Source organism: Sardina pilchardus, chromosome 20, assembly GCF_963854185.1.
Source record: "Sardina pilchardus chromosome 20, fSarPil1.1, whole genome shotgun sequence".
Taxonomy (NCBI): domain Eukaryota; kingdom Metazoa; phylum Chordata; class Actinopteri; order Clupeiformes; family Clupeidae; genus Sardina; species Sardina pilchardus.
The window spans coordinates 17,509,445-17,536,944 of NC_085013.1; the positions used below are offsets into that span (position 1 = coordinate 17,509,445).

The 27,500-nt window shown below is 41.2% G+C and overlaps 4 protein-coding genes across 6 annotated transcripts in view; 1 reads left to right on the forward strand and 3 right to left on the reverse strand.

Moving 5' to 3' along the window:
* The window catches only part of siva1 (SIVA1, apoptosis-inducing factor), a 28,030-nt gene extending 12,642 nt beyond the window's left edge, over positions 1–15,388 (reverse strand). Inside the window, exons 1-3 of the mRNA XM_062523259.1 lie at positions 15,368–15,388; positions 9,913–10,149; positions 8,293–8,481 (exon numbers count right to left, since the gene is read on the reverse strand). Coding sequence (XP_062379243.1) covers positions 8,293–8,481; positions 9,913–10,033 — 310 coding nt within the window. The 5' untranslated portion in view covers positions 10,034–10,149; positions 15,368–15,388. The remainder of the gene's footprint in view (positions 1–8,292; positions 8,482–9,912; positions 10,150–15,367) is intronic.
* Positions 15,389–15,672: 284 nt separating this feature from the next.
* grxcr1b (glutaredoxin and cysteine rich domain containing 1 b) lies at positions 15,673–17,072 on the forward strand. 2 transcript variants are annotated; one of them, XM_062522222.1, is made up of 2 exons: positions 15,673–16,343; positions 16,730–17,072. In XM_062522222.1, exons 1-2 carry the CDS (start codon positions 15,771–15,773, stop codon positions 16,769–16,771), a joined length of 615 nt encoding a protein of 204 aa, XP_062378206.1. In that variant the 5' UTR covers positions 15,673–15,770; the 3' UTR covers positions 16,772–17,072. The 2 variants fall into 2 exon arrangements, with proteins under 2 accessions (XP_062378206.1, XP_062378207.1); XM_062522223.1 differs by having other exon boundaries at positions 15,673–16,295.
* Positions 17,073–17,130: 58 nt separating this feature from the next.
* zgc:123321 (Protein YIPF5-like) lies at positions 17,131–21,875 on the reverse strand. 2 transcript variants are annotated; one of them, XM_062522221.1, is made up of 6 exons: positions 21,761–21,875; positions 20,760–20,919; positions 20,270–20,397; positions 19,735–19,880; positions 18,688–18,869; positions 17,131–18,288 (listed from the first exon to the last, which is right to left on the reverse strand). In XM_062522221.1, the coding sequence occupies exons 2-6, from the start codon at positions 20,879–20,881 to the stop codon at positions 18,126–18,128; spliced, it is 741 nt and encodes a 246-aa protein (XP_062378205.1). In that variant the 5' UTR covers positions 20,882–20,919; positions 21,761–21,875; the 3' UTR covers positions 17,131–18,125. The 2 variants fall into 2 exon arrangements, with proteins under 2 accessions (XP_062378205.1, XP_062378203.1); XM_062522219.1 differs by having other exon boundaries at positions 20,760–20,910; positions 21,761–21,846.
* Positions 21,876–22,245: 370 nt separating this feature from the next.
* Positions 22,246–27,500, reverse strand: part of alms1 (ALMS1 centrosome and basal body associated protein) — a 25,613-nt gene continuing 20,358 nt past the window's right edge. The window contains exons 16-18 of the mRNA XM_062522224.1: positions 26,417–26,477; positions 23,760–23,859; positions 22,246–23,305 (exon numbers count right to left, since the gene is read on the reverse strand). Of these exons, the coding sequence (XP_062378208.1) occupies positions 23,261–23,305; positions 23,760–23,859; positions 26,417–26,477 (206 nt within the window). The 3' untranslated portion in view covers positions 22,246–23,260. The remainder of the gene's footprint in view (positions 23,306–23,759; positions 23,860–26,416; positions 26,478–27,500) is intronic.

A 27,500-nucleotide genomic window follows, 5' to 3' on the forward strand; every position in this document is an offset into this window, starting at 1 on the left:
CTGGTACCCACAAAGGCGAATTCGGTATAAACAACTATATATTTTCTGAAAGTAGACCTTCTAAGGATTCCATTTCACCCCCCTTTTACATATGCACAACTTATTGTTTTCACAGCCACACAATTTGAAGTTCAACAGCTGTGTGTCAATGGCAGGCCTATTACGTGACTCGGTACACCTTTGGTATGGCCTGGTACCCACAAAGGCGAATTCGGTATAAACAACTATATATTTTCTGAAAGTAGACCTTCTAAGGATTCCATTTCACCCCCCTTTTACATATGCACAACTTATTGTTTTCACAGCCACACAATTTGAAGTTCAACAGCTGTGTGTCAATGGCAGGCCTGTTATGTGACTCGGTACACCTTTGGTATGGCCTGGTACCCACAAAGGCGAATTCGGTATGAACAACTATATATTTTCTGAAAGTAGACCTTCTAAGGATTCCATTTCACCCCCCTTTTACATATGCACAACTTATTGTTTTCACAGCCACACAATTTGAAGTTCAACAGCTGTGTGTCAATGGCAGGCCTATTATGTGACTCGGTACACCTTTGGTATGGCCTGGTACCCACAAAGGCGAATTCGGTATAAACAACTATATATTTTCTGAAAGTAGACCTTCTAAGGATTCCATTTCACCCCCCTTTTACATATGCACAACTTATTGTTTTCACAGCCACACAATTTGAAGTTCAACAGCTGTGTGTCAAAGTAACGCTTAGTATGTGACTCGGTACACGCTTAGTATGGTCTGGTACCCACAAAGGCGAATTCGGTATAAACAACTATATATTTTCTGAAAGTAGACCTTCTAAGGATTCCATTTCACCCCCCTTTTACATATGCACAACTTATTGTTTTCACAGCCACACAAATTGAAGTTCAACAGCTGTGTGTCAAAGTAACGCTTAGTATGTGACTCGGTACACCTTTGGTATGGCCTGGTACCCACAAAGGCGAATTCGGTATAAACAACTATATATTTTCTGAAAGTAGACCTTCTAAGGATTCCATTTCACCCCCCTTTTACATACCGTATGCACAACTTATTGTTTTCACAGCCACACAATTTGAAGTTCAACAGCTGTGTGTCAATGGCAGGCCTATTATGTGACTCGGTACACCTTTGGTATGGCCTGGTACCCACAAAGGCGAATTCGGTATAAACATCTATATATTTTCTGAAAGTAGACCTTCTAAGGATTCCATTTCACCCCCCTTTTACATATGCACAACTTATTGTTTTCACAGCCACACAATTTGAAGTTCAACAGCTGTGTGTCAATGGCAGGCCTATTACGTGACTCGGTACACCTTTGGTATGGCCTGGTACCCACAAAGGCGAATTCGGTATAAACAACTATATATTTTCTGAAAGTAGACCTTCTAAGGATTCCATTTCACCCCCCTTTTACATATGCACAACTTATTGTTTTCACAGCCACACAATTTGAAGTTCAACAGCTGTGTGTCAATGGCAGGCCTATTATGTGACTCGGTACACCTTTGGTATGGCCTGGTACCCACAAAGGCGAATTCGGTATAAACAACTATATATTTTCTGAAAGTAGACCTTCTAAGGATTCCATTTCACCCCCCTTTTACATATGCACAACTTATTGTTTTCACAGCCACACAATTTGAAGTTCAACAGCTGTGTGTCAATGGCAGGCCTATTACGTGACTCGGTACACCTTTGGTATGGCCTGGTACCCACAAAGGCGAATTCGGTATAAACAACTATATATTTTCTGAAAGTAGACCTTCTAAGGATTCCATTTCACCCCCCTTTTACATATGCACAACTTATTGTTTTCACAGCCACACAATTTGAAGTTCAACAGCTGTGTGTCAATGGCAGGCCTGTTATGTGACTCGGTACACCTTTGGTATGGCCTGGTACCCACAAAGGCGAATTCGGTATGAACAACTATATATTTTCTGAAAGTAGACCTTCTAAGGATTCCATTTCACCCCCCTTTTACATATGCACAACTTATTGTTTTCACAGCCACACAATTTGAAGTTCAACAGCTGTGTGTCAATGGCAGGCCTATTATGTGACTCGGTACACCTTTGGTATGGCCTGGTACCCACAAAGGCGAATTCGGTATAAACAACTATATATTTTCTGAAAGTAGACCTTCTAAGGATTCCATTTCACCCCCCTTTTACATATGCACAACTTATTGTTTTCACAGCCACACAATTTGAAGTTCAACAGCTGTGTGTCAAAGTAACGCTTAGTATGTGACTCGGTACACGCTTAGTATGGTCTGGTACCCACAAAGGCGAATTCGGTATAAACAACTATATATTTTCTGAAAGTAGACCTTCTAAGGATTCCATTTCACCCCCCTTTTACATATGCACAACTTATTGTTTTCACAGCCACACAAATTGAAGTTCAACAGCTGTGTGTCAAAGTAACGCTTAGTATGTGACTCGGTACACCTTTGGTATGGCCTGGTACCCACAAAGGCGAATTCGATATAAACATCTATATATTTTCTGAAAGTAGACCTTCTAAGGATTCCATTTCACCTCCCTTTTACATATGCACAACTTATTGTTTTCACAGCCACACAATTTGAAGTTCAACTGCTGTGTGTCAATGGCAGGCCTATTACGTGACTCGGTACACCTTTGGTATGGCCTGGTACCCACAAAGGCGAATTCGGTATAAACAACTATATATTTTCTGAAAGTAGACCTTCTAAGGATTCCATTTCACCCCCCTTTTACATATGCACAACTTATTGTTTTCACAGCCACACAATTTGAAGTTCAACAGCTGTGTGTCAAAGTAACGCTTAGTATGTGACTCGGTACACCTTTGGTATGGCCTGGTACCCACAAAGGCGAATTCGGTATGAACAACTATATATTTTCTGAAAGTAGACCTTCTAAGGATTCCATTTCACCCCCCTTTTACATATGCACAACTTATTGTTTTCACAGCCACACAATTTGAAGTTCAACAGCTGTGTGTCAATGGCAGGCCTATTATGTGACTCGGTACACCTTTGGTATGGCCTGGTACCCACAAAGGCGAATTCGGTATAAACAACTATATATTTTCTGAAAGTAGACCTTCTAAGGATTCCATTTCACCCCCCTTTTACATATGCACAACTTATTGTTTTCACAGCCACACAATTTGAAGTTCAACAGCTGTGTGTCAAAGTAACGCTTAGTATGTGACTCGGTACACCTTTGGTATGGCCTGGTACCCACAAAGGCGAATTCGGTATGAACAACTATATATTTTCTGAAAGTAGACCTTCTAAGGATTCCATTTCACCCCCCTTTTATATATGCACAACTTATTGTTTTCACAGCCACACAAATTGAAGTTCAACAGCTGTGTGTCAATGGCAGGCCTATTATGTGACTCGGTACACCTTTGGTATGGCCTGGTACCCACAAAGGCGAATTCGGTATAAACAACTATATATTTTCTGAAAGTAGACCTTCTAAGGATTCCATTTCACCCCCCTTTTATATATGCACAACTTATTGTTTTCACAGCCACACAAATTGAAGTTCAACAGCTGTGTGTCAAAGTAACGCTTAGTATGTGACTCGGTACACGCTTAGTATGGTCTGGTACCCACAAAGGCGAATTCGGTATAAACATCTATATATTTTCTGAAAGTAGACCTTCTAAGGATTCTATTTCACCCCCCTTTTACATATGCACAACTTATTGTTTTCACAGCCACACAATTTGAAGTTCAACAGCTGTGTGTCAATGGCAGGCCTGTTATGTGACTCGGTACACCTTTGGTATGGCCTGGTACCCACAAAGGCGAATTCGGTATAAACAACTATATATTTTCTGAAAGTAGACCTTCTAAGGATTCCATTTCACCCCCCTTTTACATACCGTATGCACAACTTATTGTTTTCACAGCCACACAATTTGAAGTTCAACAGCTGTGTGTCAATGGCAGGCCTATTATGTGACTCGGTACACCTTTGGTATGGCCTGGTACCCACAAAGGCGAATTCGGTATAAACAACTATATATTTTCTGAAAGTAGACCTTCTAAGGATTCCATTTCACCCCCCTTTTACATATGCACAACTTATTGTTTTCACAGCCACACAATTTGAAGTTCAACAGCTGTGTGTCAAAGTAACGCTTAGTATGTGACTCGGTACACCTTTGGTATGGCCTGGTACCCACAAAGGCGAATTCGGTATGAACAACTATATATTTTCTGAAAGTAGACCTTCTAAGGATTCCATTTCACCCCCCTTTTACATATGCACAACTTATTGTTTTCACAGCCACACAATTTGAAGTTCAACAGCTGTGTGTCAAAGTAACGCTTAGTATGTGACTCGGTACACCTTTGGTATGGCCTGGTACCCACAAAGGCGAATTCGGTATGAACAACTATATATTTTCTGAAAGTAGACCTTCTAAGGATTCCATTTCACCCCCCTTTTACATATGCACAACTTATTGTTTTCACAGCCACACAATTTGAAGTTCAACAGCTGTGTGTCAATGGCAGGCCTATTATGTGACTCGGTACACCTTTGGTATGGCCTGGTACCCACAAAGGCGAATTCGGTATAAACAACTATATATTTTCTGAAAGTAGACCTTCTAAGGATTCCATTTCACCCCCCTTTTATATATGCACAACTTATTGTTTTCACAGCCACACAAATTGAAGTTCAACAGCTGTGTGTCAATGGCAGGCCTGTTTTGTGACTCGGTACACCTTTGGTATGGCCTGGTACCCACAAAGGCGAATTCGGTATAAACAACTATATATTTTCTGAAAGTAGACCTTCTAAGGATTCCATTTCACCCCCCTTTTATATATGCACAACTTATTGTTTTCACAGCCACACAAATTGAAGTTCAACAGCTGTGTGTCAAAGTAACGCTTAGTATGTGACTCGGTACACGCTTAGTATGGTCTGGTACCCACAAAGGCGAATTCGGTATAAACATCTATATATTTTCTGAAAGTAGACCTTCTAAGGATTCCATTTCACCCCCCTTTTACATATGCACAACTTATTGTTTTCACAGCCACACAATTTGAAGTTCAACAGCTGTGTGTCAATGGCAGGCCTATTATGTGACTCGGTACACCTTTGGTATGGCCTGGTACCCACAAAGGCGAATTCGGTATAAACAACTATATATTTTCTGAAAGTAGACCTTCTAAGGATTCCATTTCACCCCCCTTTTACATATGCACAACTTATTGTTTTCACAGCCACACAATTTGAAGTTCAACAGCTGTGTGTCAATGGCAGGCCTGTTTTGTGACTCGGTACACCTTTGGTATGGCCTGGTACCCACAAAGGCGAATTCGGTATAAACAACTATATATTTTCTGAAAGTAGACCTTCTAAGGATTCCATTTCACCCCCCTTTTATATATGCACAACTTATTGTTTTCACAGCCACACAAATTGAAGTTCAACAGCTGTGTGTCAAAGTAACGCTTAGTATGTGACTCGGTACACGCTTAGTATGGTCTGGTACCCACAAAGGCGAATTCGGTATAAACATCTATATATTTTCTGAAAGTAGACCTTCTAAGGATTCCATTTCACCCCCCTTTTACATATGCACAACTTATTGTTTTCACAGCCACACAATTTGAAGTTCAACAGCTGTGTGTCAATGGCAGGCCTATTATGTGACTCGGTACACCTTTGGTATGGCCTGGTACCCACAAAGGCGAATTCGGTATAAACAACTATATATTTTCTGAAAGTAGACCTTCTAAGGATTCCATTTCACCCCCCTTTTACATATGCACAACTTATTGTTTTCACAGCCACACAATTTGAAGTTCAACAGTGTGTGTCAATGGCAGACCATTATGTGACTCACTACACACTTAGCTTGGCCTGGTACCCACAAAGGCAGAATTGGTAGCCTATAGATATCTGCAATATTATAGTGCATGTTATAAACCCACCTTTTAAATAAGCACAACGTTATAGTTTTATCAGCTTCACAGTTTTAATTTAACACTAGGCAATAAGGTAGATAAGGCACATTCAAAAATACATTCTAAGTAACATTCTAAGGTGTATTTTCGATTTAAATGTCTTATTTAATTATTTTCTAACTTTACCTTCCTTTGGTAACGCAATACAGTTTTAAATTAATAATGTTCGTCCTCATGAATTGAAAAAGCAATGAATATGTTCTGACTTTTATTTTGAAAGATTCGCGAATGGCGGCCATATTGGATTTTTCTTTACTGTCGCTAGTTTCACACTACTATAGTTGTGTCTGCATGACTTGTGCACTCTAGGCAGATACTAATGATCCAAATGGCACTGTTGCCATCTAGAGGTTCGGATCGCTAGTGCAGTCTGTTTACAAGCCTGAAACTCTGCCAGATCGTTCCCAAGCCCACCCAGGAGCCCTCCCCATTGAAAAACGCAATTGACGTCTAAAGACGTCAATGGCAGTCAACGTATGTGTCTGAAATGACGTTTAAAGACGTCAATGGCAGTTAATGAGTTAATGTTACACCCTTAAAACACCATGATGAGATTAGTCAGTTACCACGATAGTAAAACATGCCACTTATATCTCTGCTTTTGGAGCATCTTCAAGTGCCTATTTGTACTTATTGTTGTGCCTTGTTTTGTTTTGTTTTGTGTCTGTATTGTAATTGAAAAAAGTCAATAAAAACATTTGTCAAAAAAACCAACCTAATTCACTTCCAATACCCCAGTGTTGAGGACAGTTTGGCTTGTAGCCAACATTTACTGTTAGCTCCAGCAAAAAAAAAAAGGAGGATTAAGCTAACTTAGGCAAGTCGCGCCACCCTGCGGCCATATTGGTAATGCACTTTGGCCAGTTATCGGGACGCTATAGGTGAGGGAGCTCAGAAAACATAAAAAGCACATGAGGCTTTTCTGTGTTCAAATCTGAATTTAAAACTATATATCCAAGGCAAAAAAAAGATTGAAATCGGCTTGGTTACTAACATTCTGGTTGGTACTAACAATAACAATAGGGGTGGGATGTGTGTAGACGACCACAATTTTGGCTTTAACTAACCCCATACATTTCTATGGAGGATTCGTTGAGTGTCGTCTCCTCATTAAAAAGCATCTGGTAGAACACAACCAATTATCTCGTAGAAATGTTCTTATTTCAAGTTGTAACTTGTGTACATGACATTCTAACATGTGAAGTTAGAAGCAGGAAGTCAGAGGCAGGCAACCACTGGGCATTGATAGTAAACTGGAATAAGCATAAAATAGAAGAGTAATGTTTTTTAAAGGAACACTTTAGCGTTTTTTCATATTAAACTACGTTACCCCCTTAACTAAGACGAGTTGATGCATACCTCTCACGTTTCAATGCTTGTACTCACTGGCTCAAGCGCGCCGCGCAACTTTGATAGCCCTTAGCTAGCCCAGTTCATTCATTAGGATCCAAACAGATGAAGTTATGTTGCGTTCGACGGCATATGGGACATGGGACTTATCCTACCTCCAACTAAGAAAAGTGCACTGGAATGCCTGTCGAAGTGGAACCTCCTACTGGCGAAGTCGGGGGAGCTCGACCTACCCCGACCTCACCAAATTAAATCGGAGGTTAATGGCGACGCCCATGGAGTCACTCATCCAGCGAGATAAGACTTCAACAAATAGGCTATAAACGTTACTTCTCTACATGTAGGGTTATTTTAGACACTGCAATTTTAACACAACTTTTTTTCATATTATGGCATGAAAGAGGGATAACTATTGTGTGGCGCATCAATATCCTATAATATTTCATCTCACCACTTGGTCGTGTGACTACTCGTGTAACTATTTTAATAGGGAAAACATGGAGGTGTTTGGTCGCTTCCAACTTCATCTCTGTTTGGATCCTAATGAATGAACTGAGCTAGCTAAGTGCTATCAAAGTAGTGCCGCGCACCAGAGCCAGTGAGTGCACGCATTGAAACGTGAGCGGTATGCATCAACTCGTCTTAGTTAAGGGAATAACATAGTTTAATATGAAAAAATGGTGAAGTGTTCCTTTAAATCCCAAGTACATAGAGCTAAAGACACCAACCTTACTCAGTTCCTTTTATTCACGTTTACTGAAAGATTCAATATTTACTAGCGCTTTTCGATCCCCATGTCAGTGCAAAACCATTGGTTACCAATCAAAGGTGTCCGTTTTCCCCTAAAAGTGAGCGGAGACGTGTTGGACATGCCCGTCCAACATATTAGGCAGCACCAAGTTGGAAACTGCACATGTGGCCGACACCGTACGGGAATTACCTGAAGCAGCTGTTGTCTTTTTTAGCTTGCCATCGAATCCAATCACAGTCTGTCCCTTGAGGAGAGCGTGGGCTCCATTTGGCATAGGAGCCTCTTTGGAGATCTGGCCATTAGATGACTTGTCGTCCACGTTCCATAGTCTGCCCATAACGGCTTTGGTCCCAGTGAAAAGCAAGTTCTTAGTCTTTTCTAAAAGACAAAATTGGAAAAATGTTAGTGGGAAATCATGCCAACAAATCAGGTCAGCATTCAGAAGTGGAGCCACTTCTGAGAAACATCAGTTAAATATTAAATATGCACATCAAATGCATCTTCACAGCCATAACACTTCAAACCGAAGAGGACACAGACATCAGAACTGAAGAACATTCAAGCTACATACTTGAAAGCAGATTAACACTCGATTAGCCTACTTGCTGCTGCTGCATTCCAAGCTGATCCATGGAATCCACGCATATATTGATGGTGAAAATAGTTAAATTCCACGTACAAAACTATCCCATCAATTGAAAAAAACCTTAATGTTTTAAACCACTGGTTTGGACATTGTGTTCCCTTTACTTGGTTTTCGGAGGACACCAGAAAGCATTATTTATTATAAACCAAATGCCAAAATTCTCTTCTGCCACCAGACACTCTACAATGGTTTACTTTGCATATGTAGCCTTTTTCAGCCCTTCTCAGTTTACAGGTCTGTAGATAGGCATACGCAGTAAACACACTAGTTCATTTTTATTCACTGTAGAAATTAAGAATGCAATAGCCCATTTGCGGTCTCGATACAAGCTGATAAATTAGCGCTATCGATACACCTTACGAAACATGTGAACTATGAGTACCGACAGCTTTTTCCCTCCAAGTAGGCCTAACACTACATGGTGAGTTACTTGTTAGGCGTTCTGGGTGTTAGGAGATTATGTACTCTCGTTGGACCTTCCGGTTCTAAAGCTGACGAAGGTTTACTTCCTGAAGTGAATTTTAGGAGAGTAAACGGAAGTTTTCCCTTGACTTCTCAATCACAGCGTGTGAAAGTCAAGACCATGGGTTAGGTTAAACAAACAAAGATTGCATGACCATATGAAATGGCTGTTGATTCGCCCTGTATAACCAAATCGGCCACGATTAAATGTGCATTGCATGTGCGTCATCAAGATCAAAACGCCAACATCGATGCTAGTTGTTAAACTCCCAACAACAAGCCAACATTACTGTTTGTCCAACGTCCACTGAGTACAACTACATAATCATGCCTTTATTCAAATGCGAACTCAAACAAAAGCAACGTCAACACGGACGATTTGTATTAACAAGTGAAACGTGCTCGATTGCGGAAACACGTTATGGGAGATGGGACAGCTACATAGTCACTAGCAATTAGTCTAAGCCTAGCGTTAATATAAAACAACCTTTCTCTAGTAACTTCAAGGTTTATCGGAGGCTAGGTTAACATTAGCTTGATAACACCTTGGAGCACTGTTCACTTAACTGTTAACATTGCCCACAAAACTGGCGACACATATACAAGACACGGGATGCAAATTACAATTTAAACAACTAAAACAACGGTCTCTTTTGAGGTTGTGAAATAATTCGATAGTAAGTTAACTTCAAATGTCTCACCGTATATTTCTTGTCGGTACATGTTCCCAAACACTCCATGACTGCTTAATTCCTTTTGACTAACATGAATTTTATATTGTGAGGAGAATGTCTCCGTAAACGGACAGGACCTCTTAGGCATATCTAAAAAGTATGAAATAGTTTCGTTAACGTTACTGCAGGCTCGTAATGCCACAAACAAAGCTCTTAAACTGCGGGAAAAGCTTCGCGTTGGGATACAAACACGATTTCGCGGGAATAGGCTCTGTGTGGAACAATCAACGTTCGAACCGGAAAACAGAATTCAGAACTTCCGCTTTTCACTTCCGCACATTGCAACCTGATTGCAACGCTAGTTACCTGCAGCGGTAGGTAATCTCCTCTGAAGTAACTGTGAAATTTGGCTAATTATAGTACAATTCTGATTTTTGACTAAAACGTTCCTGTATTTGTCTTCATTAAAATGTCACGATTATTAATAAATCAAAACCGGCAACATCCGCTCAGCAGTTTTAATGCTGAGATGCTGTGTCTGGGGAAAGTTTCCACCCGTTCCCATGATGGGGCCTTGAGTCTGCCAAATCGATATGGGTCCGAAACATTATGCGTGATAATTTCGTGATACGAAGACACTCTACGGTCTGCAGTCGGCATTTTATGTCGGGAGATATAACTGAAGGGGCCGACGCTGTTTGAAACCCGTGTTGTTCGCCTGAAAACAACTTCAGCCTGTCGGTCGCTCGGCAAAGCGTATGGCAGAGGACACAGCGGCAAGGGGAGGACGAGGAGCTGATCGATGCCAGCGTGTCTTTGAGGTGTCACGACTATCCTGAACCTTCAGTTTTGGATCTGGCATGCGAGAAAATTTCAGCACAGCAGCAGGCCATCAGCTACAGAAGCGACTGGAGGAGTTGTCGTTACTAGAAAGTTTCAAGAGCTCCGATGAGGACATTTATACCAGGTAGGAAAAAAGTTATACATTTAGGCTGCTTCAGTTCTGAGTCAATTCTGCTCCTCCTTCTGTGTGTGCTTTTTATGTTACACTTGTTTATCATTTGGCTGCCAATTTCTAATTTCAGACAAAGGCAGACATTATTTGTTGACTGTTTAAAAAACATATTCACGTTATATGAGGGCAGTGATGGGCAAGTTACCAGCTGCTCTATATTAAATGAAGCTTAACTACACAAAAGCTACCTAAAGACTAAATGTTGAAGTTATACATTTCACTAGAGTAGTTTGTTACATCAGAAGATACTTTTTAATTTCCAAACCAATAAAGTAAACCAGCTTCATGACAAGTAAGTGTATGGCAATAAAATAGCCAACATAACTCAGCATAAAATAAGTAACTTAATTGCCTTGATGTACACATGCTATAACACATGTTGAGTTCAAAAACAATATCCAAAATCAATTTGAGAAAAACAGGCTGCACGTAGTAGTGACAGGAAGGTAAAGCATACTGAGAGGAGTGTGCATATGTGGCCTACTGAGAAAGTGTGCATAGGCTTTGTGGCCCAAATTAGATTTGCCCATTTCTTAAGTTTGCAGGATAAACTGTAAGCTAACTTTTTACTGTAACTCAAGCTCTTAACTCTAACTCTTCTAAGTACTTTATTGTTTCGACAGCCAATTTCATAGACATTGCTTAACAAAACCCCACAATAGACTACCACCAACATCTTTGCCAACACAATTCCGTTGCTTCATCTCTGTCATGGAAAATTTGTTTGTCTTTCAAAATTATAAAGAATATAGCTTAAATGATTGATGTATGGTTGGTCAGAAGGAAGCGTTGAGCTCCACAAATGCACCACATGAAAAAAAAACAGCTAAGCTATTGAAAAGCTATCTGCTTCAGAAAATCTACCACCAAGCTACTGAAAAAATGTAGTTAAGCTAGTGTCTTCGCTACAAGTAGTGAAGCTAGTACTGCCCCTCTCTGTATCTGGGTCCTAGCCAGCTAGGTCATCTGTCACCAACTTGGGTGTTAAAATGGACCCACAACTCACTTTTGACACCCACATCAAACATCTCTGCAAGACTTCATTTTACCACCTCAAGAACATTGCCAAACTCCGTCCAACTCTCACCCTGGGCGATGCAGAGAAGCTCATCCACGCCTTTGTTTCCTCCAGGCTGGACTATTGCAATGCACTCCTCATTGGGATCTCTGGCAAGAGCATCCAGAGACTTCAATACATCCAGAACAGTGCTGCCAGGATCCTGATGAGGGTGCGCAAGCATGAACATATCACCCACATTCTGAAAAGTCTCCACTGGCTCCCGGTTAATTTCAGAATAGAGTATAAGATCTCACTCCTCACCCACCAGTTCATATATGGACATGCTCCCCTCTACCTACAGGAACTCCTCACCTCTGTTATCCATTTGCATTATAATTTTGTAGCACTTTGAGATTGTCCATAATATAAAGTGCAATACAAATACAATTTATTATTATTATTATTAGCCCAGATATTAAGCAATAGAGAATGGATGTTTTCAATATAGACATCCACCCCCCCCCCCCCCCCCCCCCCCACACACACACACACACAAACTTCCACGTAGGACTGTAAACCGCTTCTCAAAGAAGATGCTGATACTGAAGCACAAATGTAATACATGTGACATGCACTACTTCATGGGAGACATTTTGAAAAGTTGATTGCAATTCCGCTGCTTATACTGTATGGGTACAATCCAACGTGGTCTTACAATGCAATTTGATCTTTTTCACAGATTTGCCAGCTACCGCCATTCTCATGCATTTTGCCTCCAGATTGAACCTGCTACAAGGAGAATTGTCCGTTTTGGACAGTCAGCGACATCCACAATTCTGGATACGACTGTTGACCCACTGCGTAGACCAGTAGGCATCTGATTGTCTGTGTTTTTATGTTGTGAAAATAAAAGAAAATGACAAGAATTTGAAAATTGAATTGAATGTGTTCGGATATACTGTACTGCTATGCTGTTACAAACACTTTTGTCTTGTACAATGTCCGGGGTTCCCACTCTTAAGTCAAATGTAAAATTCCATGACATTTCCTTGACAAAACCCCTGAATTTCCATTGTTAAGTTACTACACTATATTGCCAAAAGTATTCGCTCACCTGTCTTGACACTCATCTCTATTTTACCAACACACAACATGCCTCAAGTGCGTGTCACTAGGTCAGTCTCCATGGCCCTCCACCCAGTGCCCTCATGCAATAATGGCTTTGGGCAGAGATCCTTCATACACACTACCAGAGTCTGGAATGACATTCCTCAACACATTAGAGAATTACAATCCATCACACAATTCAAAAAACACTATAAACTACTACTCCTCAATACATACACTTGCGAACACTGACCTCTAAACTACTGTCTTTGTTAAGTCTGATGTCTATGTTTGCCTTTTGTTGTATGTAAATGTGATGTATGATGTGCTTTGTCCCTGTTACTTGTTATATGTAATGCAGAACAGGAACCTGCTGGAAATCAGCTTCTCACTGGGTCAGGCACGTTTTAAACTGTAACTCTGTTACTTTTAATACTTTCCTGTATAATAAACATGAAATGAAAATGAAATGAAATTACTCACATTTGAACTTCAGTCACATCCCATCTTTAATCTGTAGGGTTAATGATGACGTCGGTCCACCCTCTGCAGCTATAACAGCTTCAACTCTTCTGGGAAGACTTTCCACAAGGTTTAGGAGTGTGTGTATGGGATTTGATGTTCTATTGGGTTGAGGTCAGGACTCTGTCCTGTCCAGTCAAGTTCATCTACACCAAACTCTGTCTATAATGTTATAGCTGCAAAGAGTGGACCGATGTCATAATAAACCCTACGGATTAAGGATGGGATGTGACTGAAGTTCATATGAGAGTCAAGACAGGTGAGCGAATACTTTTGGCAATATAGTATAATGAAAGGCACAATATACCGACCAATGATTTCAGAGCAGTCATGTAGCGTTCAAGATCCTTTTACTCTTTTAAAGCGGGAGATGAATAAATGGGCATTGAATAAACAAAGTTGAGCTACTCAAACAAACCGTAAAGTTAATAACCAAATATACACCATATTAACAAATTCTGTGTGGAAATATTTGTATTAATGTATTTTGGCAAGTGAATTTGAAACTGCTACAACACAATTCAGCAATGAGCTGTTTGAAAGAGCAGTGTGATTACACACTGCTGTGCCAGCTTTGCACGAACACTGTCTGGAGGTCATGACGACAGGTTCTGAATCACGAAGCACTATCTGTGTAGAAAACACAAAGAGACCATTGGACAAACATTCACACTGATGTATCCTTTGCAGTGAAGTGTGTTACTTAAACAGTAGTCTGAACAGACCACTAAATTAAAAATGGGTCTAGTAAGGTTGCTGGAGCAAGTTTGTTGACAAGGGGGTTCCTACAAATCTACTAGCCTACAATAACTGCAACAGACTGCGAAATTGAACAGAATACCCAAACCCATCCCTAAACATTAGCCTACTCAAGCTGTGTGGTTTTTCATTCTTCTGCATGACCTGTGTGAATTTTGCACCCCATATGTTGAAAATATGAATACAAGTGTTTTGATTCGTTTGTGCACGATTGTGCAGGCAAAATAAACATTTGTGCACAAACGTTTTTAAGGATATTAGCCTAAACTTTAACTTCGTGACCTGGGGTCACTCGCCAGCAATAACGCTAATAACACAAGAAACAGTGCACAAATGTTCACACGAGTTTCAGCATGGACTTGTGACAAGCTTCTTTACACTGACAGTGCATGTCAATATGTCTTAGTTTGAGACTGGTGGACAAGATACAGCATTCATTCATTCTTTCACTTAACAACATTTTTGCAATATGAAACACCAGCATAAACACACAGGATATCGCAGTCTTCATTTGATTGTTTTAATCGTCTGCGAGCAAAAATACAAGGCTGATAGTCTAGTTAGCAAACGCCATTAGCAAAAGCTATTTTGTACATGCAGCTGTTTTACAGCTCTTTTGAGTCACGGTGAAATGTCATTTTTTTTGTACATATCTAATTTAGGTACACTTATGGAGTGGGTGCATGCGTTTCTTTATGAATCCGCCGTCTTAATTTGTATAGAAATATATGTAACACACGTCTATATAGACATGATATTAGGTAACACACGTAAAAGGGCGGATAGGAGAAAACGTTAGTTACATAGGCTACATAGGCCTACCTTCATAATTATGAATAAACTCGGAAAAGTATACAATAAAGTACAATATATTTTTTACATGTACCCGGAGCTATGGACGTCCGTTTTGCCAATACGATATACATCTGAAATAGTTATTAATGATAGCTCCTGTAAACACCGGCTGTTTCTTTTAGGTCTATGGCTGTACAAGGTAGCATAACACGCTGTGTTAACGAACGACCGGAAATCGATCGTTATGTTTTGTAGAACCCGGAAGAAAGTTCCACACAAACCCTATTCACGCAGGCCCTCCTTCAAATGCACCAGGCGCTCTGCGCTCTTTATATCTGTGTTGACTCTGCTTCTTTTTGTTAAGACTCCTGCTGCAATCGTTCCTGCGTCATTGCCACCCAGTGGTTTGGAGTGGTACCAACCACCTAAAGTGCATGTTCAAAGACACAATGTAGCAGCTGTAGCCTCATGCGCAAAAACTCAAACATGGGTTGTATCATATCCAGTCACGATATTGTCCAGATATAATTAATTTGCAGGGGGTTAGTTTGGCTAGTTAAGCTTTATTCCCCCGACAGTGAACCTTTGATACTGCGCGCAAGGCCTAAGTGGTTGCCAGAACTATTTAATACCTGTCTCAAAAGTCACAATCACTAATTTATTGAAAGCTATTGAATTTCTGTCGCCATGGTAGGACCTCATTCAATATTAACAGACCACATCCTATCTCCATCACCTAGTCCACACCATGAACTTTTGATAGGATGTCTGAATGGATGTCGCTGCTCGTTAACGACGGCGCGGTTCGCTAATAGTCAATCTCTATCATGTAAATCTAGCATCCTTTTCTTTCTGATGGCAGAGTTCTTGAGACGCAAAGAAGACAAAGCGGAGAAGACAGTCCGGTTTCGAGTGGCGTCAGCACGCAGTGGCCGCGTCCTTAGAGAGGTGTTCCGAGAGGACGCCAGCTCGGGAACAGACTCGGCTGACTCCGATGCCACCTGGACATTGGAGCCTGAGCGAGCAATCTCTCCGGTAACAAGCGAAGCCAACGGGCACCTCACCGGACTCTGCGGCGTGGAACCGGACGACAGCGGGAGCGATCCGGATGACTTGCTGATGTACGCTAGTGCAACGCAAGAGGAGCATTTCAGTGGGAAACGTGTGAATATTTTTAGTAAGAACGGGACAGTGAGGGGCGTGCGGGACAAAGTGAGTGCGGGGCAGGTCCTCTTCAATAATCTCTCTAAACTCTATGTGGTGAGTAGGCCTAATAATTCTACCAGCCGTGACACCCTGAAATAGGACTTTACCTATTTTAATTTGGCTTAACATAATCAGTGTGGACAAGATGGTAAAAGGTGATCTGGAAAGGTCATAAGGCCATTTTGTGGATGGGGATAGGAGGATATTTAACTAATATCACTTATGGACCCTTTCAATTTATATGTGGATTTTTGACATGTTTGGGTTTAAACAATGTGAAATACGTTAGAACAGGTCACTGACTGTAAATGTTTGGGTATGCATGGGTATATGCATACAGTGCAAGTTTCCTGATGTTTGGATCTGCTTGTACCTGCAAAGTGTTGACTTCAGATGTTTGGTTCACTGATGGAGCCTGTATATTTCACTGTTCCCACAAGGGCCCCCTCCGCAACGGCAGGCCCCCCAGACAGAGACCGTGAGGCCAAGGATACAGCATGCTGCATGGCCAAGAGGCAAGACATCCTGTGGTGTGGACTCTGTCAAACAGAACCTAAAAAACTCTTGACTTGAGATTCAACTGAAAACAAAAAGAGGAGTTTTTTTCCCCCTCTATTGACATTTTTTTGTATTTTATATTGGTCTCACAGTTTCACAGGTGAATTGTCTATCGTAATGAGTGCACAAACTAAAGAGATGCCAGTGATGTTCCTTTTTTTTAACCACTTTGTACCATGATGATTTCATACAGAAAAAAACGACTCTTTTGTTGGGTTTTCAGTTGTACAATGTTTTTTATATAAAGAATGAAAATTATTAAGCACAGAATATCAATCAATCAATCAATCAATCGATTTTTTTTATTGTAAAAGAGTTTTGCAGACAGAAGTCTGAGGTACACTCCTTTGAGCAATACATTGGGGAGAGACATTAAAAAGTATATGAAAGTACATATTTATATATCACCATGAATATGAATCACACAAATAATAGCTACAGTAGCTAGTAGCTATAGTACTTCCAGGATCTGTCTTGATAATTGACAAGGAAATCATTTAATTATGTAAGACTTTGTGTCCTTATTTGTGCTTTCAAAATAAATTCTAATTTGCCAACTAACAACATAGCTGTAACCTTCTGGTCACCACCCAGTGAACACCATCAAAAGTTCTGCACATTTGCACACACCTAACCTTCCTGTGTATGTGAGCTGTAGTGGAAGACTGATCTATAGATACACTGACAGGGTCAAGAGACTGTATTTACCATGCCAGGGGCGACTCCTAAACAGGAGCTGTCATGTTCCCTGACATGCTCTTTGCTCCGGCTGGGCTAAAAAGCCCATCAGCGATATTACTGTAGCATTTAAGAGGTATCAGTGTACATGCTCTTTTAGGGAGGCAATGGTGCATAGATTAGATACACCTGTGTGCATACACCTGCACACAAACACACAAAAACACAAACACACACACACACAGACACAGACACACACACACACACACACACACACACACACACACACACACACCATGTCATGGTACCATATCAGTGCACATATAAATAGTTAATGGGATCAGACAGCTTAAGTTCCTCTCAATTATTAAGCCTGTTTGGCAGTTTATATTTGTCTCCGCGAGGCTGTACTCTTCCACAGATGCTATTGTTTGTTATCATGATTTATTCATCATTTCATCATTAATCAAAACAGGGCTATATTTACAACAAAGGAGGGTATGCCGTCTGTAATCCTTTGATAGGTCACTGCCGGGTCAGTTGGTGGGCAGACGCTGATGTAATGACAGACGATAAGACAAAAAGAGCCGACGGGATTGGTCAGAAGACTGAGAGAAGGGCAAATACGCCGTAGAGCAGCGCACAGGGATAGGCTACCAGTAGCTGCTGTCCAGTCAGTTCCAGAGTGCTGCTGAAGATCTTGGCGGCAGAGTGACTGCACCAGCCAATCACAAGCACGGCGAGGAACATACCCATCAGCCCTCTGGGGTAACACAGAAGAGGTCAGGAAACATTAATGACCCTTAATGACCAGCTCTCTTCATCTTAATCATCATCATCTGCAGAGCAACTGGACGACTATTATGGGATTATAGGAATGAACCAGCATTCAATCCAGGAATTATGATATCTTTGTATAGTTTTTGATAAGGACACATCGGCCTACCAGTAAATAAATTGCAGTTTAAATTCATTTCTTACATTAAAAAGTGACACTGTCACAGACAGTATTGCATACTACATCAAACAACTCACATTTTTGTAAGCAAGGATTTAGAACTTAAAATATGACTGGATCAATTGCTATCTAGATGGTTGTATTATACAAAACATTTGTTTTAAACTATTTCGACTGCTATTATGTGTAATTGAACTGACATACTGTAGGGAGAAAAAGACTGCGAATGCAGACAGCGCCACCATGGGGAGGAGGCAGTACCCCAGCACACTGGCCACGCAGCCACAGGACACCGCGCAGTCACTCATGAGCTTCAGCAGCAAGTACATCCCCACACACCCCACAGCACTGATGCCGTACACATAGCCAAAGTGAGACTTGCCCGCCTGCAACACATGCAAACACACACACACACACACACACACACACACACACATACACACACATTACATTACACTACACACACACACACACATTACATTACACTACACACACATCAGCTGACAGACTGTAGATTCTGTATGTGGATTCCTTTGTGTGTGAAGACCATTATTCATGTCAGACATGTGGGTGCGCCTGTGTGACTGTGTGTGTGTGAGGGAGGAACATCAGAGGCATAGTGCATGAACATGTGTTAGTTAGTGTGTGCTTTCAGCAGATGTGAGATGTGTTTGTGTGTATCATAAGGCGATACAGAACAGCTTTTCCGTATAACAGTGTGTGTTTGTGTGTAGTTTTGATAAGGACACATTGACCTACCAGTAAATTAACTGCAGTTTAAATTAAGCTTTACGATAAAAAGTAACACTGTCACGGGCTAGTGTTGCATACTACATCAAACACACATATTTATAAGCAAGTAATTAGAAATTAAAACAAGATTGGAGCAATTACTATCCAGAAGGCTGTATTATAGAACACATGTGTTGAGTATGTGTAGGATGGCTCCCAAGGTGATACAGCTTTTCTGTATGATGGTGTGTATTTGTGTATACTATGTGTAGGATGGCTCCCAAGGTGATACAGCATTTCTGTATGATAGTATGTATTTGTGTATACTATGTGTAGGATGGCTCCCAAGGTAATACAGCATTTCTGTATGATAGTATGTATTTGTGTATACTATGTGTAGGATGGCTCCCAAGGTGATGCAGCTTTTCTGTATGATGGTGTGTATTTGAGTATACTATGTGTAGGATGGCTCCCAAGGTGATAGAGCTTTTCTGTATGATGGTGTGTATTTGCGTGTACCATGAGCAGGGTGGCTCCGAGAGCGATGCAGAACAGCACAGGCCCAGTCAGGTCCGTCTCATTCATGATGCTGCCGTCGGCTGGCATCACTGGGTTCAGCACGGTCAGGGTCTTCTGCCAGATGTGCTCAAAGTTAATGCCCAGCTCTGTGCCATCATGCACACACAAACACACACACACACACAAATACACACACTGTTAAGTCACAAGGGGCCACAGTTTGTCCAAAGTGCAGTCCAAGTGGGTGTGAGCTGACCTTATCATTATCTTGAGTTTTCTGAACTTGACATTTGGCCTTAATTTACGTGTTTTTACTACAAATTACCGCTAACCTCCTGCAGATAACTAAAATGCCTCATAGTATAGATGCCCTATAGACTTGCTGTATTGTGTACAATATATTATGGATATCTTCCCTTTTGACGTTTGTTCAATTGACACTGTAAATGTTTAACTGTGGACATAACTGAGATGTAAACAACGGCAATGTACAGGTGAGTAAGTAGCATTAGAGGTGTTGTTGTGTAGTCTATACCCTCCAGCAGAGGGGGCTCTACGTCATAGCCGTCTCCAGTTGCTGTGTAGTCCATTCCAGGAGGCACCCCAGGCTGAAAGACCTGCCCAGTGTAAGCTGTGTCCATCGAGGGGTCATACACATCCTCCCTACAAGTAAATAATGATGCAATAACAATGACAAAGAATCATTATGGCTCATAGACCATATTTGGCATTCTCAGGCTACAGGTAGTACTGCAATAACAGGCTACAGTGGTCACACTTAATCAATCCCACCTGAAAACACTTAATTACCATAATAAAATACTGATGCTCTCCAGTATAATATAGTATCTTGCTCTCCAGTATAATAAAGTATCTATCTATGTCTTTGGAATCCCTTTTCAAGTGATCGATTTAAACAAATATAGGCTGCAAGACATCTGTAGCTCTCAAGACAATCGCATGAGAGTAACGAGTAAGAGAGGAAGTTGTCATTGTTTCTCCCTCTCTCTTCTAGTATCACTTACCCCTCCTGGTGCTCGGGACTCAACGCGTAGTTGGGGTCGTAGCTGTAGGCCACCTGGCCTTGGTCGTCTACGTAATAACCTGTCTGATAAAAGTCCTGATCATACTGATGGAAGTCCCCCATTGTGAAGCAAGACTCACAGCCACTCTACCCTGTATAATCTCAAAAGGGAGAGAAACGGTAGAAATTCAGATCCTGTGAAACACTCAGAACAGGGAGTCCTTTTAAACTGATGGTTTGAAGAAGAAAGAAACCAACTTTTAAAGGCCATCAGGTTAGTCTCAAACTCCCTGTAGCCCTGTGAGCTAAGCTCTCATTCTGGATTCTCAACTGCAGCATCTACTCAAACACTGCAGTTTATCTGACTAGATCAGTTGCCTCACTAACTACTCATATCTGAAATATTAAATCACCCTCTACAATAACATAGACTGTACATTCTCATGTTACTCCATGAGAAATTATTCTGTACAACTCCACAAAAAGTAAATAAAAAGTTATGAGACATAAAGGAGGTTAGTGAGAAGTATTATGAACAGACCAACAGATAATTATAAAATTGGAAGAAACTGTAATGTGCAATGCCCGTGCAATGCCCAGTGCCTGTGTCATAGACCTCCATCCTCATGTAAACACACCCCATGCCAATTACAAGAGTACTGACTGTCTTATCTTAGAGCTAAGTATATGCTACGTGAGGGAACCTTGTCTAAAATATTCTTGACGCCAAAACAAAACAATTCTAAACATGACAACATTGTCAGTAGAACACTGACAAGGCTACCGATGTCTGACTTTTCGCAAATTTGAAACCCTTGCTACACAACAGTCAAATGTTTCCAGTTTCCAAAGATCTTTGGTAACAAGCTGTATTTAGCATAACATGACCGCAACTTTCCTCCATGTACAGTCTGTTTTGCAAAAGCAACACACACACACACAAAGCAATCATACGCGCACACACACACACATTTCATGCAAACACATAGGATGACTCAATACCTCAGTGGAGTGTTCGCTAGTCTTCCAATTTTCGGTTGAAGCATGACCAATCCGCACAGACACGGTTATTTCCCAACAGCTGCAAGCTGTGTGTGTATGTGTGTGTGTGTGTGTGTGTGTGTGTGTGTGTATGTGTGTGTGTGTGTGTGGCAAAGCCATAAATAGTAGCCTAAATTTACTCTGGGTATTGAGGACATGAGCCTGGGCCTCCTAGTCACAGTGTCACACAGAGCAAGACGACTCCACACATACAGACAGATACTCAGGCACTCAGGCCTCAGTCCTTACCAACACTACCAAATCAGACAAGCAGAATAAAGTATTGCATGGTGCTTTGCAAGGGGTCTGAGCATGTTTGCCCAAACTACTGTTCCCAGGGAGCTTCAGGAGATGCCCTCTCTTTCTTCAACTACTGTTTCTGATATCACCCTTTGCTTTCAGTCTCTGCAGGCAACCGAACAGACACAGAAAGAAGACAGTTGTGATAAAAGAGCAGACAAACATTTATTTGTTCTTAATATCAAAAGCCTGCATTTGTTTTAAAAACAAGAATTTATAAAACAGAAAATCACATACAGTACATCAACCATACATACTGACATCATCAACTTTAAAAGCAGAAAGGGTGAAACAAACAAACAAACAAACAAACGCACAAAGGCAAGGCACACACACAAACAAACATATGGGGAGCTAATGGGATATGGGTAAAAAAACAAAAAAATGTTTTGCCCCTGTCCCTATAGGTTCCCATTCACATACTACAGAGTACTCACACCATTAAAATCATAGATATCTTAAAGGCATAAAAAGTCATTCAGGCACAATTTGATAATTAGCTTGCTGATTTGGCCTTCTCATAATGCTCTGATGTGTCAGAGTTAAGTGCACATTATCTTCGAGCTTGTAAAAAAAATTGTGACACACATAGAAAAGACGTTGAGCTGTGATGTGCCAACCAACCAACCAACCGACCAACGGTTGCTGCACAGGAAACAGGTGTGACCGCAATGCGCCGGAGACGAGGTCGGCGACGTGGTGGAGTCAGGAGTCACGCCCATTCAGCGTTTACGCGTCCTCCCTTGCTCCTCGCTCCTCACTGATCTACATAAACAATGATGGGGCCGCAACAATGGCATAGTCTATCCCTTCTTCTATCTTTCTTTATGTAGATCAGTGAGGATCGAGGCCCGAGGATCGAGGCCCGAGGATCGAGGCCCGAGGAGCGAGGGAGGACGTATAAACGGCGAATGAGAGGCACCCACTGAGTCACGCTCAGTCACAGTTTCAAGGTCAGACTCGCAGGCCTAATGGAACTTGGATGAGGTCATCATAGAGAACAGAGAGGCACCGCTGACCATCAATAATTTGCTTTGGTGATAACAGATAGCTTCTTTTGCAGCCGCCAGTGAGGAGGGCTTGTGCCAAAAAGGCTAGGTTTGTGTTTTTGAAAGCTGTTTATTTGTTCAAGTTTGTAGAGGTCCGTGATGTTTCAGCCTGTCACTGCCACGGAGTCCTTCGTCCAAGCACTCGGTTGGTGATTTTCTGTAAGATAAGAATAAAATTGTACATAACTGTAAAGGAGTTCAACTACCTACGGTAATTATAATGCTAATGCTATAGAATTAGATCATGACAATTGTGTTCCAGTGGACTTTCTTTCCTATACAGAACATTTAGCTTGTCCAGCCATTTAGAGGAGTGTATTGTGCCTCTAAGCCCTGTTTTCTTATCAAGAGATAATGGAGAGATTGAATATCATACAGGAACACATCACTGATGGCCCCTGTGTGCCTGACACAGTATTGCTTAACTTGTTCTAACTATGCCTGGGTATTTTAGATCATGTCTTCAAGAGCATGAGAAAAAAGGAAATGTAAAAAAGTGTGTGTGTGTGTGTGTGTGTGTGTGTGTGTGTGTGTGTGTGTGTGTGTGTGTGTGTGTGTGTGTGTGTGTGTGTGTGTGTGTGTGTGTGTGTGTGTGTGTGTGTGTGTGTAACCTTGTTAAATAGCTGAGCATTGAGCCTGTAGGAGCGGTATTCAGCTTTCCTCTTCTCCTCCTCCTTACGCCTGCGCACCTCAGGCAGCTGAGAGTAAATTCTGACAGGAAGCAAGAGGCATGACATGATATGATGGCCACGACTGATAGCCCCAGACAATGTAGCAACTCTGTAAATGCTGAGCCATGGCTTCCCACACACACACACACACACACACACACACACACACACACACACACACACACACACACACACACACACACACACACACACACACACACACACACACACACACACACACACACACACACGCACGCACACACACACGCACAAACACGCGCACACACACGCGCACACACAATGAGACACAGCAAAACAGCACTCCAACAGCAAAGATAAGCATCGGGCACACAAAGCTCCTCACACAGACAAGCATGCAAGCGTTTATTTACAGAACACATTTTTCATGCAGAAACTGCAGCACACGGCACTTCATACCTAGCCTAGCAGACCTACCTCCCCAGTCTGTTGAAGCTCTGTGCTGTGCTACTGACTGTTCTCTCCCCTGCCCCACTGACAGCACGAGAGGGATGAGCCAATACAACACAACAGGGTCATTCCACGCCAAATCAACCAGAGCCCACGCACTTGCGTCTCAAAAAAATCTGAAAAAAATACCATGTGTGCCTATGTTACCCAGGAGACACTCTGTAAAATGTTTTCGTGCTAAGATCAATACTTTTCAAGTAACAGCCAGTTTTACAGGGGGAGGGGGGTGTCAAATTTGTTCTACCTCTTTTTTTTGTCAAAGTTCACAAGCTCATTGCTCAAGAACTAGAATCTGTAGGAGGCTCAAATTTTGCAGGCTGGTGCATAAATAGGGATAGTATGCAGTAAAATCACCACGAGTAGTCTGGATGATCCTGCATGGTCATAGCAGTCCCTCAAAGTTGATCAAATTTTTATTGGAGTTCTTGGCTGGGCTCTGTTTAGGCTTAGAGAAGACATATTTTTACTCAACATAGGCTCTTGATTTTTTTTCTCTTATTGAGATCAGTAGAAACACTTTCCGAAAAAGCAATGAAGAGAAAAGAAAATCCATCAGGGACTGAACAGCAGACCTCACAAGTTTGAAAAATAATTTTGGATCTCATATTCAGAGCACCCTAACACCTTGTGGGAATATACAAAGATTTTTAAAATATTTTTTTCGTTAATCTGCATCACCTCTTCTTTTTAAAAACACCAATTTGACTTGTTTTATGCAAATCTTTCTTTTTCATTTTCCACCCTAAACATGGACAAAATGCACCATTGAGATCAATATGTTTTGTCCCCACCCGGCAATTTCAGTGATTCAGTGATTTTAGTGGCACCTAGTGGTTACTCTATACAAAACAAATCTCTCAATAGATCTCTATGGTGCATTTTGCCCTTGTTCAGGGTGGGAAATGAAAAAGAAAGATTTGTGTAAGACAAGTCAAATTGGTGTTTAAAAAGAAGAGGTAATGCAGATTATAGAAAAAAATATAAAAAAAATCTTTGTATATTCCCACAAGGTGTTAGAGTGCTCTGAATATGAGATCCAAATTTATTTTTCACACTTGTGAGGTCTGCTGTTCAGTCCATGATGGATTTTCTTTTCTCTTCATTGCTTTTTCGGAGAGTATTTCTACTTATCTCAATAAGAAAAAAAACCCAAGAGTCTATGTTGAGTAAAAATGTGTCTTCTGAAGGCCTAAACAGAACCCAGCCAAAAACTCCAATAAAATTTTGATCAACTTTGAGGGACTGCTATGACCATGCAGGATCATCCAGACTACTCGTGGTGATTTTACTGCATACTATTCCTATTTATGCACCAGCCTGCAAAATTTGAGCCTCCTACAGATTCTAGTTCTTGAGCAATGAGCTTGTGAACTTTGACAAAAAAAAGAGGCAGAACAAATTTGACACCCCCCTCCCCCTGTAAAACTGGCTGTTACTTGAAAAGTAATAATCTTAGCACAAAAACATTTTACAGAGTGTCTCCTGGGTAACATAGGCACACGTGGTATTTTTTTCAGATTTTTTTGAGACGCAAGTGCGTGGGCTCTGGTTGATTTGGCGTGGAATGACCCAACACTATTACTTACTTCCCATCCACCCACATAATGGGGCCGTGGGTCAAACTTTTAGTACCATTTGGCTTTTTATGACAAGATCATCAAACCATCAAATTTAGCAGAAAACCTAACTAGGTGGTTCTGATTACATTTAAAACTGTAAGCGCTTGAAGAAAATGACAAACAGATTAAATTTGTCCAATATTGTTTGGCTTCATAAGAATACATTATTATATATCAAGAATAGAATATATTTTTACACACAACCAAAATCAAAAGAAACATATCTTTACATAGATAACTAATTGTCATAAAAGTAAAACGCTTCAACAATACAGCATATGTGCAATGGTTTTCTTCCAAAGGAATCCTAAATCATAAAATGCTTCCTAATATACACATGCAAGTCTTGACTCTTCCCTCCAGGTGCTGTTATGCTCTTGTTTACATGTGCACAGACTCAAGTTGCAAGTATGCCAACTGCTCAAAGTGCATAACTCAACACTACACCTCAGATAAGAAGCACGAGAGGGACAAGAGCACATCTCTTACTGTTTAGATCTCTGGAACATCTCCTTCTTAGGAACGGCTCTTTTCACCGGAGGGTCAGGCACTAAACAACAAAACACAGCAAATGGCATCCATTAGAGCAAATATACAGCAGAAAACACGTTAAATGCATATATTGCTTTACTGGGCACCCAAAGTGCTTTATGGTAGAACCCCTGCCAAAACTACTTGGGGGGGGGGGTTAAATGCCTTCTTGCGGTGTTGTGGGTTTATTTGTGTGTGAGCTAGTGTTAATTTCGTCAGACGAGACGAGACTAAATATGTTCGTCAACGACCTTTTTTTTCGAGACTAAGACGAGACGATGACGAGACTGAACCAATGTCCTGAAACGCTGACTAAGACTATAATAAAATGCATTACTGTTGACGAAAAAAGACGAGACTAAAATGTTTTGCATGATTGAAAAAGATAAAATCTCTCTTCGTTTTCAAAATGAGAAGACAGAATATCTACGCTACCTGTTAAGCATTCAGAATAGTCCAAATTAATTCATGGGCAGCAGCTTTCCTGTAGGCTAGCTACGCGCTGTTGCTGTAACCCTGTGGCTGCGACGACTCATACTACAAGTCAAGCCCGAGAGGAGGAAGAGATCCAAAGCCTGGCTCCATTTCACTAAACGTGATGAAAATTCTGCCGTCTGCAACCAGTGTAGTATATATATTGTTATCGTGTAAGGGTAGTAATAACAGCAATATGTTAAAACATTTGTCCATGAAGCATGGGATTAAGCTCCAAGAGTGTCATATGTTCGACAGCCTACGGAGGGGTACTAACGTTGTCCGGTCTATAGGGCTCCAGAGTGAATATGCGCCCAAAATGTGTGCCTGAAAATAATTCTAGGTCGCACTGGTGCACCTGACGCTGCTCGAGTGAAAGCATACGTTTCCTTCACAAGTTTTAATTGTAGACTATGCGTGCAACTTTGCCAAACTGTATAGAAGTAACCCCCTTGGCCCGCTCTCTCTCCCTCTCCCTCTCTCGTGCGCGCTCATTGGACACCCGCCCCTCGACATGCACATTCACAATCGTGAAAGCAATGACGCATAGAAGACAACTAGCTACATT